Source organism: Metopolophium dirhodum, chromosome 2 (assembly GCF_019925205.1).
Source record: "Metopolophium dirhodum isolate CAU chromosome 2, ASM1992520v1, whole genome shotgun sequence".
Lineage (NCBI taxonomy): Eukaryota > Metazoa > Arthropoda > Insecta > Hemiptera > Aphididae > Metopolophium > Metopolophium dirhodum.
Genome location: NC_083561.1, coordinates 4,352,392 through 4,365,554, shown reverse-complemented (window position 1 = coordinate 4,365,554; position 13,163 = coordinate 4,352,392). Strand labels below are relative to the sequence as shown.

At 29.2% G+C, this 13,163-nt stretch overlaps 1 protein-coding gene across 3 annotated transcripts; it reads right to left on the bottom strand.

Annotated features, from left to right (window-relative positions):
- Nucleotides 1-9,803: 9,803 nt before the first annotated feature.
- LOC132939054 (adenosine 3'-phospho 5'-phosphosulfate transporter 2) lies at nucleotides 9,804-13,054 on the bottom strand. Of its 3 annotated transcripts, none has more exons than XM_061006063.1 (7): nucleotides 12,763-13,054; nucleotides 12,401-12,606; nucleotides 12,219-12,337; nucleotides 10,764-11,026; nucleotides 10,532-10,680; nucleotides 10,250-10,428; nucleotides 9,804-10,136 (listed from the first exon to the last, which is right to left on the bottom strand). In XM_061006063.1, the coding sequence occupies exons 2-7, from the start codon at nucleotides 12,575-12,577 to the stop codon at nucleotides 9,986-9,988; spliced, it is 1,038 nt and encodes a 345-aa protein (XP_060862046.1). In that variant the 5' UTR covers nucleotides 12,578-12,606; nucleotides 12,763-13,054; the 3' UTR covers nucleotides 9,804-9,985. The 3 variants fall into 3 exon arrangements, with proteins under 3 accessions (XP_060862046.1, XP_060862044.1, XP_060862043.1); XM_061006061.1 differs by having other exon boundaries at nucleotides 10,490-10,680; nucleotides 12,686-13,053; XM_061006060.1 differs by having other exon boundaries at nucleotides 10,490-10,680; nucleotides 12,763-13,052.
- Nucleotides 13,055-13,163: the final 109 nt, after the last annotated feature.

The window sequence follows — 13,163 nt, the reverse complement described above, 5'->3', positions numbered from 1 at the left end:
ATAAATATATTATACACTATACAGGTACCTAGTTGCACATCATACCTACAAGCAGTAAAAGTTACAGGATGAGGGATATAAGGGCAATGAATACCTATATTTTAATCTAAATCCTAAAGCTAAGCAGCAACTATTAAGAGAGTTAAAAGTTATCAAAAATGAAGTTCAAATTTTTACGAATTTAGATATTCACAGGTAAAATAACGATTTCTCATCGAACGATTTTCTTATTCAGTTTTAATTCAAAAATACATCACCGTAGTCCGTAGATACTTTGAATTTTCACCAAATGTTTGTTTAACACCTATTGCACGATTACATTTTTTAAAAAATTATTTTGTCTTTTTTTGAGCTATTTATATAGACATTTTCTGTTTTTTTAGTTTTTATTCTAAATATGTTAATACAATTTTTCGTAGTGTCAAAAAGTTTGAACATTTAATACAAGATTTCTCATAACTAGTCCATCTCCATACTGTAACCAAAAAACATACAAACGTGTTTCAAAAACACAGTTTTCTATCATAGATATTTTAAGTTCAAATTCGAGCAAAATTATATATTTAAACATTTTAAACAAAGAATAACGAGTTTAGTTATTTTTTTGTAATTTAAAAATAGTTATTATTCGTGGATGCCGACATGAAACTTTTAAAGTACCTACTTGGCTACTTATATTATTATATTTAACTAAGACATTCTCAAATGCAATTGTTATAAGCAAAAATTAATTCAACCTACTATAATATTATACTAATAATAAAATTAATTACTTTAATAGCAATAATATCATAAATTATACTTAGTAATTAGGCTGACCGACCGTATTAGCTCGGAATAATTTTTCGTATGTAATGATCACATCCGTTTATCCATTATATAGTGAGTAGTGACCCACTCATCACCTACTGTAAAGCGGTATATATACGGTGCATACCCACTTTTACACCTTTTATGTTTCTAAACACAAGTTTATACCCCCATGTCCGTTAGTTGTATTCCGTTAGTTACAAGTACCTATATACATAGTTACGACTTACGATCGTTGATATAAAGATAATTTATTATTGTATAATAAGTATTTAATGCTAACCAAAATATACGGGTTAAAAAATTCTGTTCAAATTCAAAATTATATTTGGAATTACAGTTTATTAATTATTTCGTTATACCTACTGGCTACTACCTATTAAAATACGTTTGGATATAGGTACCGAAAATTTAGAGAGAGTTTTCTTAACTTGTTTAAATTTATTTTCGACAAAAATTACATATTTTCATGTGAATATTAATTATCATGATCACATACCACCTACCTAACAATATTCCAACAATACACATAGTACACACGGTCTATATGCACGGACTAAGATATATACCTACTAAGGTATATCTTAGTCCGTGTCTATAGGATACTTATACTGGTTAAAAACAGTGGCGGGTCCAGGGGGGGGCAAAGGCGAAGGTGTCCCCCCTAAAAAAAAATTAAGTTTTAGATCCGTCACTGGTTATAAGAACCACTCCATTAGACACTTAAGTGTTGGAGTAGTCTACTCGTACTGTTCTTGCGACTACGGTAGTACGGTACATTGTCCATATACGGTATCTATTAATAACATGAATAACAATAAGTAATAACTCAATGGTAGATCGTAGATGAATGTATATTAAATAAATTTACTTTCTCATAAATCATAATACTCATTATAATAATACAATATACGTTAATACTATAGTAGCATAAGTGCATAACAATATAACATGCTGATAACCTACTAGATGGTGCAATATCTAACGATTGGTCCAATACCTATAAGCGGTCTTTAAGACTACAATTTTGAATTTGGTTTTGATATTTTTCACGAAATAATAACGTTTAATAGATCTTTTCAGTCATCTATCAGTACGGCGTGACGAAGGGGGGAAGGTAATCGAGAGTCGTTCATCTCCGAGTTTCTTAAAGGATGGTGGTTGACCCATTGGTGATGATTTAATATAAACTATAGTATTTTTGTAATAACTACGACAGGTAGTTACAGATATGACAGTTAATGCGCCTTTGTTTGGTAATTGGTGCTGCAGGGTGGGTAAAATATAATATAGGTACTATAATAATGCCTCTGAAAAATGTAAAGTTGGCTACGCCACAGTCAGACTGCAGTCTTCTGTAGTCTGTAGACTTTATAAAGCTAGGTACCTAATTTATAGTTCACACAATAGACTAAGATACAAACAAGTTATTTTCCATTCGTGGAGTAAAAAACATTTTTATGAGCGTGGTTAGTCGTTAATCTTAATTGACACCTGCCAGCAATTGAAATTATATTTATTAATTTCCCTTAAAATATGTGACTTAGCTACAAGTACTTAAAATAATTTATATTTTAAACAGGGTTAGCGCCTAAATCATTTATTAGGGTTTAGGGTTTCGGGTGTTTAAACAGCGGAATAAAAAATTTAAACAAACGAAACGTTCGGGTTTTAATAACATTTTATTCGGGTTAATATTGGTTAATACCAAGGAGTGTTCGGTAGTCTAGGAATAACACAACTTTTGAAGGCTGAGCCCCCCAAAAATTGTGGCTGCATCCGAATTGCATGCCAAAAAAAAAAAATGTCCAAATTGCATGCCGTCTCTTGTAGGGGTTTGTCCGAATTGCGTGCCATCTCTTGGAGGGGTCTGTCCGAATTGCATGCCATCTCTTAGAGGGCTTTGTCCGGATTGCATGCCGTACACCACACGTTTATTTACTATCATTCCATTCCAAGCTGAATAGCATGTTTTACTCCCCAAGTCCTAATATTTTTCAATTAGTTGATGTCTTAAAGCAAGTACAATGTGATATATATGTAAAATTGCGTAGTTCAAATTTAAGTAATAGACGCCGGGAAATATTAGAAAAAGAAAAAAGTATAAGTTTAGTGATGACGGAATTTCAAAATAATGAAATTAATAGACTTTTATATGTAGAAAAGTTGGCATACATGTCATTGCCGACAACAAAATAAACAAAACTAAATTTTTGTAAAGAGTTTTATTTTATGATTCTTATTCACAGTGTCACCTTCTACAATATTTATATGTTTTATTGTAATGTAACAAAATCACGATCCTCCAGTTGAAAAGTAAGTTATTTATTCGGATATACCCCTCTAAGAGATGGCATGCAATTCGGACAGACCCCTCCAAGAGACGGCATGCAATTCGGACGACCCGATTTATATTTATTTTTTTGGCATGCAATTCGGATGTACCGAAAATTGTCAACCTAAAAACAAATTAAAACAAAAAAATTATAAATTCCTAACACGAATGCGCAACATTTGTTTTAGACCAAACTCGGTTTATTAATGTACAGAAGTTACATATTTCTAAGAAACTACAAAAAATAAGACAATGGGAAATTAATTGGATACTTATTTATTTACCACTTGCCAAGCCGACGGCTAACTAAAATGTTTAAAATAGGTAAGCCATAGCAGGGGCGTTGAGTCCATGAATTAAGATAGTATGGTTGCCCAACCCCAACCATTAGTGATATTGTGATAATGCCTTTATGTTGTGGCAACAGAATTTAATCCTGAAATCAACTGTTTCGATCTACTATTAGTGCGTCTAGTAATCTGATTTTATAGTTTGTTTTTTTTTACCCCCTTATTGGCCTTTGTAGTACGGTAGTACTATGGTTAAATATTTTATCCGTTTGGAACGCTATTTGCTATTCGAAAATTTCTTTTGATTTAAAGATTTAATATGTAGGTAGGTTTATCACTAATGGATGTGCAGAAACAATACTATCTCAAATCGCGGTTGAGAAATAAAATAAAATATAAATTATGATTTTGCGATTTCTAGAAAACTAGTAAATATAGCCATGGATTACGATATTCATTACTAAATTATAATAATACTGCTTGGGAAGTTGGTTGGAAAATAATACTATATAGCCATATAGGTATCATTACTTATTAATCATTAGTATTTGGTATTTTGGTCACGACTGTCAATACGTTGTTCAGTTTTGTTGAGACCATGTCTATATTTTATACTGCTACTATTTACTATATTTCGATTTATTTTATATACTAATAAAGTACCTAATTGTCGCAATGGACCTAAATGGCCCGTAAAAGCCAAAGAAAGAAGAAGAAGATAAAGTACCTAATAAATTATGTTTAGCTATATTGTATATTAGGTATAAGAAATAATTTAGTATTTAGGCTACTTGGTTAATCAGAATCAAATAATGATTTTATTGGATTTTATTTTCAAGAAAATAATTATTGAATTTACCTATGATTGATTGTAAAATTGTTCCTTTTAATTTATTATTATTATTAAGCAACTAACTATAGAATCGAACTCACCCCAAGAAATACATAAAAAATTATGTATACCACATGAAGATTGTAAAAAACAAAATTATTCGGATTTCGGGTTGACCAGAATGTTTTATTCGGGTTTTGATTAATTCGGGTGCAAGGGACTTATAATTTAAAAATTAACTTTATTATAACTATATAAACAAGAATTTGTTAACTTGCCCAGCTTTGCAGTAATACCTATTCTGGGTTCAATCGCTATGCATTTCTAGGCCCTATATTTATGCCTTAGTCTATAGTTCTACACTAACTAAAATAGGTGACATATTTTCAACAAATATTCTACCGTCAACTAGCCAGCTAGGTATACACTCAAGTACCCAACAGGATATGAGTAGAGGTAGACTTCTGGACCTATATACTCTTTTTTCGTTTGTGGTTTTTTTACATGGTTAGTTTAGGGACCTTTCCTAAACATATAACTATGAAATTATTTTGACGACAGAAAACAATTTTATAACCTATGCTGTCTAAAATAGTAAAAATGGTAGGCAGGTATAATTTTTGTTAAATGAACTACAATTATTGTACACAAATATTACAAATATATAGTTTTATTTCATTATAGGTAATCAATAAAATGTGGAATTATACTTATAAAGTATAATATCAACTCAGGGATCAATTCCCTGTAATAGTGTAATTACAATTTAAAAGACTGCAGGTAAATGCAGGTTACATAAGTCACAAGTTATTTTAATACATCGTGAAATTTACAATTATTATAGTGGCCAATTGGCAACTACCCATTTTTATTTTAAATTCTGAAAAATAAATACTTAGCAACATTCTACTGCAATAAAAGTTGTAACTACCTCTACCTACTGGCTCCTATATTTTAATATTTTATCTAAATTCATTAAAATTAGAAGTTGAGATGTAGGTATCGCTTTTCTCTTTTAGTTTTGTCTGTTACAATTGTAGATTTGTATGAAACAATAATAGGAACCAGTAACCACTAACCAGTATACCTACCTCCTATATTATTTATAGTCCAAAGACCGGCTAATAAATGGAAAGTTATACATTGGATATTTAATATTTATCTAGGTATTTTCTATACGTATTTATTCTATGATTTAGTATATGAATACGCCAATACGGAAATGTATTACTTAGTGATTACTGGTGGACGGTGGTACTTACATATTATAGGTACGAGGTACCTACTCTAAAAAATCTGAAGTCTAAAGAGGTGATTCTCGATTTTTAAATGTATAGCAATACCTATACCTATGTAATAAAAAATAATATGATAATTCTTCGGGTAACATTCAATTTCTCGACTAGATTACAATGGATTGAATTGGGACATGTTTGACTAGATAGAGAATATCTAAATGGCTAAATGATATAACACAACTATAGGCACCATTTGGCCCCTCGCATGGGTGTGCTTAGCCCTTAGCACACCCAATGGTTTTCATGTTAATATAACTTATAAGTTATAATGTATAAAACACAGAGTTTTATAAACTTTTATTGTATTATGTATTTATATTTATAATTTAAAAACTAATCATGTGACGGAAACGTTTGCGTATGCTTCAGACGGGTAATACTTATATTATGAATAGTAAAAATATAAAATCATAGTGAACAATTAAAATTTAGATTATTTGATGTTAATGTAAATATCGTAGAGGTGGCGATGGACAACTCACCCGTCCGGACGGCCGTTCGGCAAAAACATACTAGACGGGAAAAATAGGCTTAGGGGGAATCAAATATCAATGAGTCAACAGAGATTGATTGAACTGTTTTAGATTCTGAGCGGAGCGCGTAAGCTAGTGGTTTTACAATGGTGTTTTATTTTTTTTTTTTATCCTGTATACAAAATTTCTAGTTTCTACCAGAAGGAGTGCTTCGATTTCTACATATAGTACCTACCCTGTCTTTTATTAAATTGAATCAAAATGGTACTTTAGAGAGATAATTTTTCGATTTTCTCAATAGTTATTTAATGGCACGGGAAAAACCACCGACAAATTACGGAAAACCGTTAAAAACAGGATTTTAATTTCTAACGATTTGCTTATCACCATAGAAATGAATAAAAAATAAGAATATTATAATATTAATTCAACTTACAGGCTATAATAAATAATAACAATATAAAATATCCAGACTGACAGTCTCCGCTCAGAATCGTTTTTATTATACAATAATACTATATCATTGCATTCAAGTTTAATACAATCCATTATACATTGCAGACCCACGTGTAACCTACTGTACCACAGAGCGACATCCACTTACTCGCTTTTTATTAATATTGATTAACGAAAAAGACTTAAGCAACCAAATCGATACATATTTTTGCTAAAACTGAAAGGAGAATGATGTTAGTGTGAAGTGTAAAATAAAATAATAATTATATTGGAAAATGAATGTTTGTGTATTATAGTTATTGCGCTTATTAATTAATTTTCATTTAAATAATAATATAGTTTCCAACTTCCAACGCATTATAGTCAATATTAAATATTTGTAATTGTTGAATGGCTATATTGTACGGTATACAGGTTGCAGTCTGCTGGTATCCTTAACCATATGAAAACAAATAGATGAGCTATATCATCACAAGTTTTTTCATCGATATCAATGATAACTGAATAACTCATTGCATACAAAATACGATTCTGAGCAGAGACGGCCAGTTAGCCTATAATATTACTAAGTAAATTTAACACCATCCATTACAGTGACCCACTTGTAACCTACTGTACAGCAGAGCGACATCCACTTATCCACCTTTTTTTTAGTTTTTTTTTCTATAAATATCAATAAAATTTTATTTGTTGGATAAAAAAACGTGAACATTTAATGCAAGGCTCCTGATATATTGTTACAATAACAATTGAAAAATATTAAAAATACATAGGCACAATTTTTTTTATAATCATTAAATTTCAAATTAAAATTTAATAATTAATTTGTATTTAAAAATGTATAAAATTTTCAACTTTTATAGCTAAGGATTGAAAATTTAAAACAAGGCTCCGCGTAAATAGGTTATAAATTACTTTATTCACAATAATATCATGGAATATATTTGGTGATATCATAGGCTGACTGACCGTTTTTCTTATACTATGATATAATATCACTGAATTCAAATTTGACACCATCCATTACAGTGACCAACTTGTAACCTTCTGTACAGCAGAGCGACATCCACTTACCCACCTTTTTTAAATCTTATGGTGTTAGAAAATGATAATACTTATAAGCATTTAGTGATATAGGTAATCACGTTCATATATCTACGATAATTTTTATTTTTTTAACTGTTAAACCAAAAACCAAAATTTTAAATGTTGACCTCCCCAATGCACCAACTTGATTCACTTTCCCATCGAACAAGATACTGAAGTTGAAATCGAAGCAGTTTTACTGCCCCAAATGGTGATAACGATAACACACAAAAAGTAAAAAACACACATCGTTGTAAAATCAATACCTACATTCATCGCTCTATAGAATCTAAAAGGTCAAATAATTGTTTTCTAAAAATGGTAGTTGTGTAATAAATTTCGATTATGTCAAAAAATATTTTCAAAATCATTAATACTTATAGAGATATGAGTTGATTATTACGTATACAATTTAATTTTTATTGCTAAAACCATTCACTGGTTACTGGTAAATTATCAATATAAATTATTTATGTTATTGCAGACGTAAATTTAACACCACTATACCTAGTACCTACAAGGGTCGGGTTCTACCTTTTAGTTAAAAATAGCCATTTTTTTAATATAAGTTACTAAACCACGATGTCCAGATAGGAGAACAACCTTTTTTTTTTTAGTCGTAGTTGTAGTATTATCATTTCATTGAGAAATTATTGGTAGGCATTAAACGTTAGAACATAGTAATGCGTCTTAAAATTTGAAAATATAGAAAAACTTTTTTTCATTAATTTATAATTATTACGAAATATCAAGGCTAATACCTGGTATCATTATGTTGGCTTCTTAATTTTTTCTTAGTGAAGTTCATATTTGAAAATGTCTGCTCACAAATGTAAGTAGGTCCAAAAATGACCATTTTTAACTGGATGAAACTTTTGGGAAGACTGTTCCACACGTAAAATATAACTTGCTCTTCTTTTTGACATTTAGCGAGTTCCGTCCATTTATGGTTCGCATATAAAACTCCTTTTTCCCTTTCCAGATTTTCAAAACCTCAAATTTTGAAGATCAAAGATCTTTGGTGTTTAGTTTTATTAATTGCAATGAAAATAGTCTTTTGTCGAAAGATGGGAACGATGGAAAATTAATTTGTCTAGTTTACGCTGATGTCAAGAACATAACATGAATTTATATTCTATACTTCGAAAATCTTCAAATAAACGTTTACTAAACGAGTTTTTCATGCATTGAATGGCCAATTTAAAATACTCCAAATCAATAATACAACCTAAGTTTTCCGTGTACGGCGTACTCTTTCAAAGATTCAAAATTATCAATATTTCTGCAAATATCTTCTGCAAAAAGCTGAAGTCGTTGTTAGAAAGAAAGAACGGTTTCTAGAGCGTCCCTATAATCTATGTGCTGTATAACCTTACCTCGAAGCTTTTTATTTAAGTGATAATTTTTATTACTAGTGCCATGACTTGGTTAATTTCAATTGGGAAATTATGTTTGTGCACATAAGCTTCTTGATGAACAATACAATGAAAAGATAGTAGTTGTTTCACATTTTGGCCAAAAAGAGTAACTAATCTTCGGGTCACAACGAAAAGGTTCCCGACCCATGTTTAGATAAAATATTGTTTTATTTTTAACTAAAATAAACATCGTAATTAAGAATTTCAGGAATACTATCACTATAATAACATATAATATAATTTATATTTTACGGGTCTCGATATATTGATGTATTTTTCATAGAGCCAGTGGCATAGCGAACTTTAAATCATATGGAAGCAAACAAATTATTTATGACCTACCTCACCTTACTCCAACTGATGTATACGATACTCATATGCTCAAATAGGGGGGTGGGGTAGTACCCAAAATAAAGTTCAGACTGACCGTATATGTGGGATTTATGAGGTTATGACCCACCACCCCCCAGAAACCAGAAGCAATTGCTTCTATGATTCCCTATGCCACTGCATAGAGCCACATGTTCCCAACACCTGACCTAGTACATTAGCAGATAAATATAGTGCACAATGCACATTGTATGTGTGTATGGTATATTATACATATAACACTTTTTTTTCAAACAATGAAGAGGGCGTCATAACACCCTACAAAAATACAGCATATAAACATGGTTTTGTACTTCAAAAATCCGGGTTACTGAAATATTTTACAGTATAACCACTTATAATAAAAATTATAGAAGATAATTTTATCTAGAATCATAAGGAGCCTGATTTTTTATATTAAACAAATTGATTCATATTTGAATAATTATTAATTTTATTAAGTAGAATCAATTAAATAGATCTGATAATAAATAAAAACGTTTTTATACTTAAAATGTTACCAAATCGATACTTGTACATTTATATAATATAAAAATTGTAATATCAACAATACTTGGTATTATTCTAATTGATTTAGATAATTAATTGATCTGGAAATCAAACTATCATTGGCGATTTTCTTCGTTTTCTTATATTTCCAAATATTTTACTCGAGTTTATAAAAAACATTTTTAAGTCAAAATGACTTGTTTTTCCTAAAACATTTAAATAAATTCCTAACACAATAAGTAATCCAGCCCAAACATATCTAAAAAATAAAAATAAAATTATTATTAATAACATTAATTAGTAAGTACCAAAATATAAGTTAGTATTAGTAAGTTTTAGTTTATATTGTTTTCAAATATGAAATTTTCTTACTGAAAAGTGAATGGCTTTGAAAACAGTAAAAATGATATCACTATTGTTACAGCTTTCCGGCACGTAGTCACAGTTACAGCAACTAAAGCCCCACAAGTTCTAATTAAAGCAAGAACAGCTTGAACTCCAAAAAATCCAGAGAGTGAAAAGAAAAATATGTATATATAAGTCACTGGATTCTACTAATAGAAAAAAATTAAAATATTATATATAATTTTAAATGAATTTCTATATTTCAACCTCAATGCAGAATTCTGTCCCATCTCTTAGTTGTCCACTCACCAACAATATAAAGAACAAATAAACAAATCCTATTAAATAGGAATATAAAACAATTTCTGCATTGGATGCATTATGTTTTTTCATCATTTTTTCTTGAAAATTACCTATAAGTGCATCACAAAATAATGCAGAACTTATCAAAATGATACCTAAAATATAATATAATTTGTTATATTAATATTTACAAAATACCTAGTATAAAATATTACTATGAAATAAGAATACAATTTACCTATAAGATTGAAATCTGGTGAAACTTTATTGTCAGCTAAAGTAAATAATATCAATCCTGCACACATACATGATGCTGCTACCATATCAATAACTTTATATACTTTTTGCTGTACTAATATTCCACCAATCATAACTGGTATCAGTTTGCAACACTTAAATATAACTTGTGTCGGGTAATTTAAGTAACCAAGTGAGGCATTTGAAAACCCCATTGAACCTAATAATATCAGTCCCAATAAAAGATACAAGACCAGTGGTATCCTGAAAATAATTATCATAAAATGAAAAATAATAATTTATATGTTCAGAAATATTATGAATATAAATAAGACATGCAACTAATTTTGGTTTACAAAAATAAAATAATATAGAGTTTATTAAATTAATTTTTATGTACTTACAATGTATTTTGAACCATTCGACTGGTATAAAAAAATAAAAATAAAAAACGGTTTTTGCCAGATTTTTTGCGTAAAATTAAAACTATGCTGGTAATAACAAAATGTAAAGTGATATTTTTAAAATCGTCAAAAAGTTTGGTATCTAAAATAGTAAAATGTTAAATGTTCTTTGGTTGAAAAAAAAAGTTATAGCCCATTGTAGAGAGAATTTCGTAAAAAATTACATGATTACTAAACTTCAAGTTCCCAGGGGCGCGTCTTAAAATTGAATGTTTGATTTCAAACTTTACAGTTGATATTTAATTATGTATTAACATAAAATGGGTGTGCCACAAGCTATACAATAAAAAAAAAAATTACAAGAATAAGCTAAGGGCTAACCTACACACTAAATGTAAATTTTTAGTAATCCTTTAATTAAAATTGAATTGGATCTAAGTGTTAACACCTTTCATAATTTCATATTATCCACAATCTATCTATATATATATATATATATATAAAAGACAAAAAATGTTTGTTGCAGTGATTGCAATGAAATTTGGTAAAGAGATCTACATTTTGTCTCGAGAAAAGGTAAATAAGAGGTCCAACCCGGGGATGGTCTCAATTGCGATAGGCCTGTGTATTTTAGTACAGAATGTATCAAGTTCGAACAACTGTCCCGGTGGACCAATTTTTTGTATTTTTAGATACTTTAGAGTAAAATTATACATACATACGCACCACACGGGGTCCATGATCTACTGCAGGTAGAATACCTATCTGATAATACATTGCTCGCATCACAAAAACCTAGCAAATAGCAACACATTGCCATGTCCAGCTAGTATCTTAATAAATTATATGACTGACTTAACAATGTATTATTATACATAATAAATTACCAATAAATAGGAGGAAAAATTTACTATTCTATATTAATAAAAATTATCCTCTAAATATTAGGTTTACGTAAATAGGAAGAAACTTAAGTTTTTCATGTTTTGTTAAGTAATATAAGTTTTTATAGGTTTAGGTATTCAAATCTTATACATTTTGTATCTAATTACCTTCGCTGTGTACGATTGAATTGACTCTCTATTAACCCAAATATTGAATAATTAAGAAACTGCACCAAAGTCAAGTACCATCCAAATGGCTTAAAACCTTTGATTGCAAATATTGCTTCCTAAAAATAAAATATTTAATTATAATATGGACATACTAAATAAAATTATAAAATACAATTTACTTGTAGGTATCCATACGGAATAAAAAAAATGAACACTACAAACGAACAAATTAAAAATTGCCATAGTTCAGAAAAATGACCGATATCAACCCATAGAAGTTTTCTCGATGATTCTTCTTTTTTATTAGATAATAACTCTGCATTACCAGAATCGTTAATGTAAATTTTGGCTTCCATTCAATTACACTAATGTTGGGCGTTTATATCTAGGATAAGAACATTAGTAATATTAAATATTTTTTTATGAACAATAAATTGTTAGGTATAGAAGCTAATAATAATTACTCTAATTAATTATTTAAATAATATTCATTAATCAATAGATAGGTAGGACTTCAAATATTTACTTAATCAGACATTACCTATAGGATTTTAAATGACATTTGTGTTTACAATTATAAAAACAAATACAAATAAAGAAATATACTATATTATTTAACTAATAACTAATATAAGTGTTAAGTAGTAATAATTGATATCCATGACAAAATAATAAATTTACAAATCATTAATTAATATATTATTTTGTCAAGTTAATTCAGTTAATTGTTGATTGTTAATATAATATATTAAACATTTATACGGCACAAATGCCAATTGCCAGAATGGCAGAATGATAACACTCGTCAGTCGTCACTCGTCAGATATTCAGAATCCGGTGGCGACGTCGACTTGCTGGCAGTTTTTTTAAATATATATATATGTTTGATACCAATTGAATTCATGGAAGAAGAAGTTATGGTATCACCTCGGGTTATCTTCT

Coding starts and splice junctions, on each gene's coding strand:
- LOC132939054 (XM_061006061.1), bottom strand. CDS start 12,577: ATGGAAGCCAAAATTTACATTAACGATTCTGGTAATGCAGAGTTATTA. Junction 12,338..12,400: donor TTCCGTATGGATACCTACAA/GTAAATTGTATT, acceptor TTTTATTTTTAG/GAAGCAATATTTGCAATCAA. Junction 10,429..10,489: donor GGACAGAATTCTGCATTGAG/GTTGAAATATAG, acceptor TTCTATTAGTAG/AATCCAGTGACTTATATATA.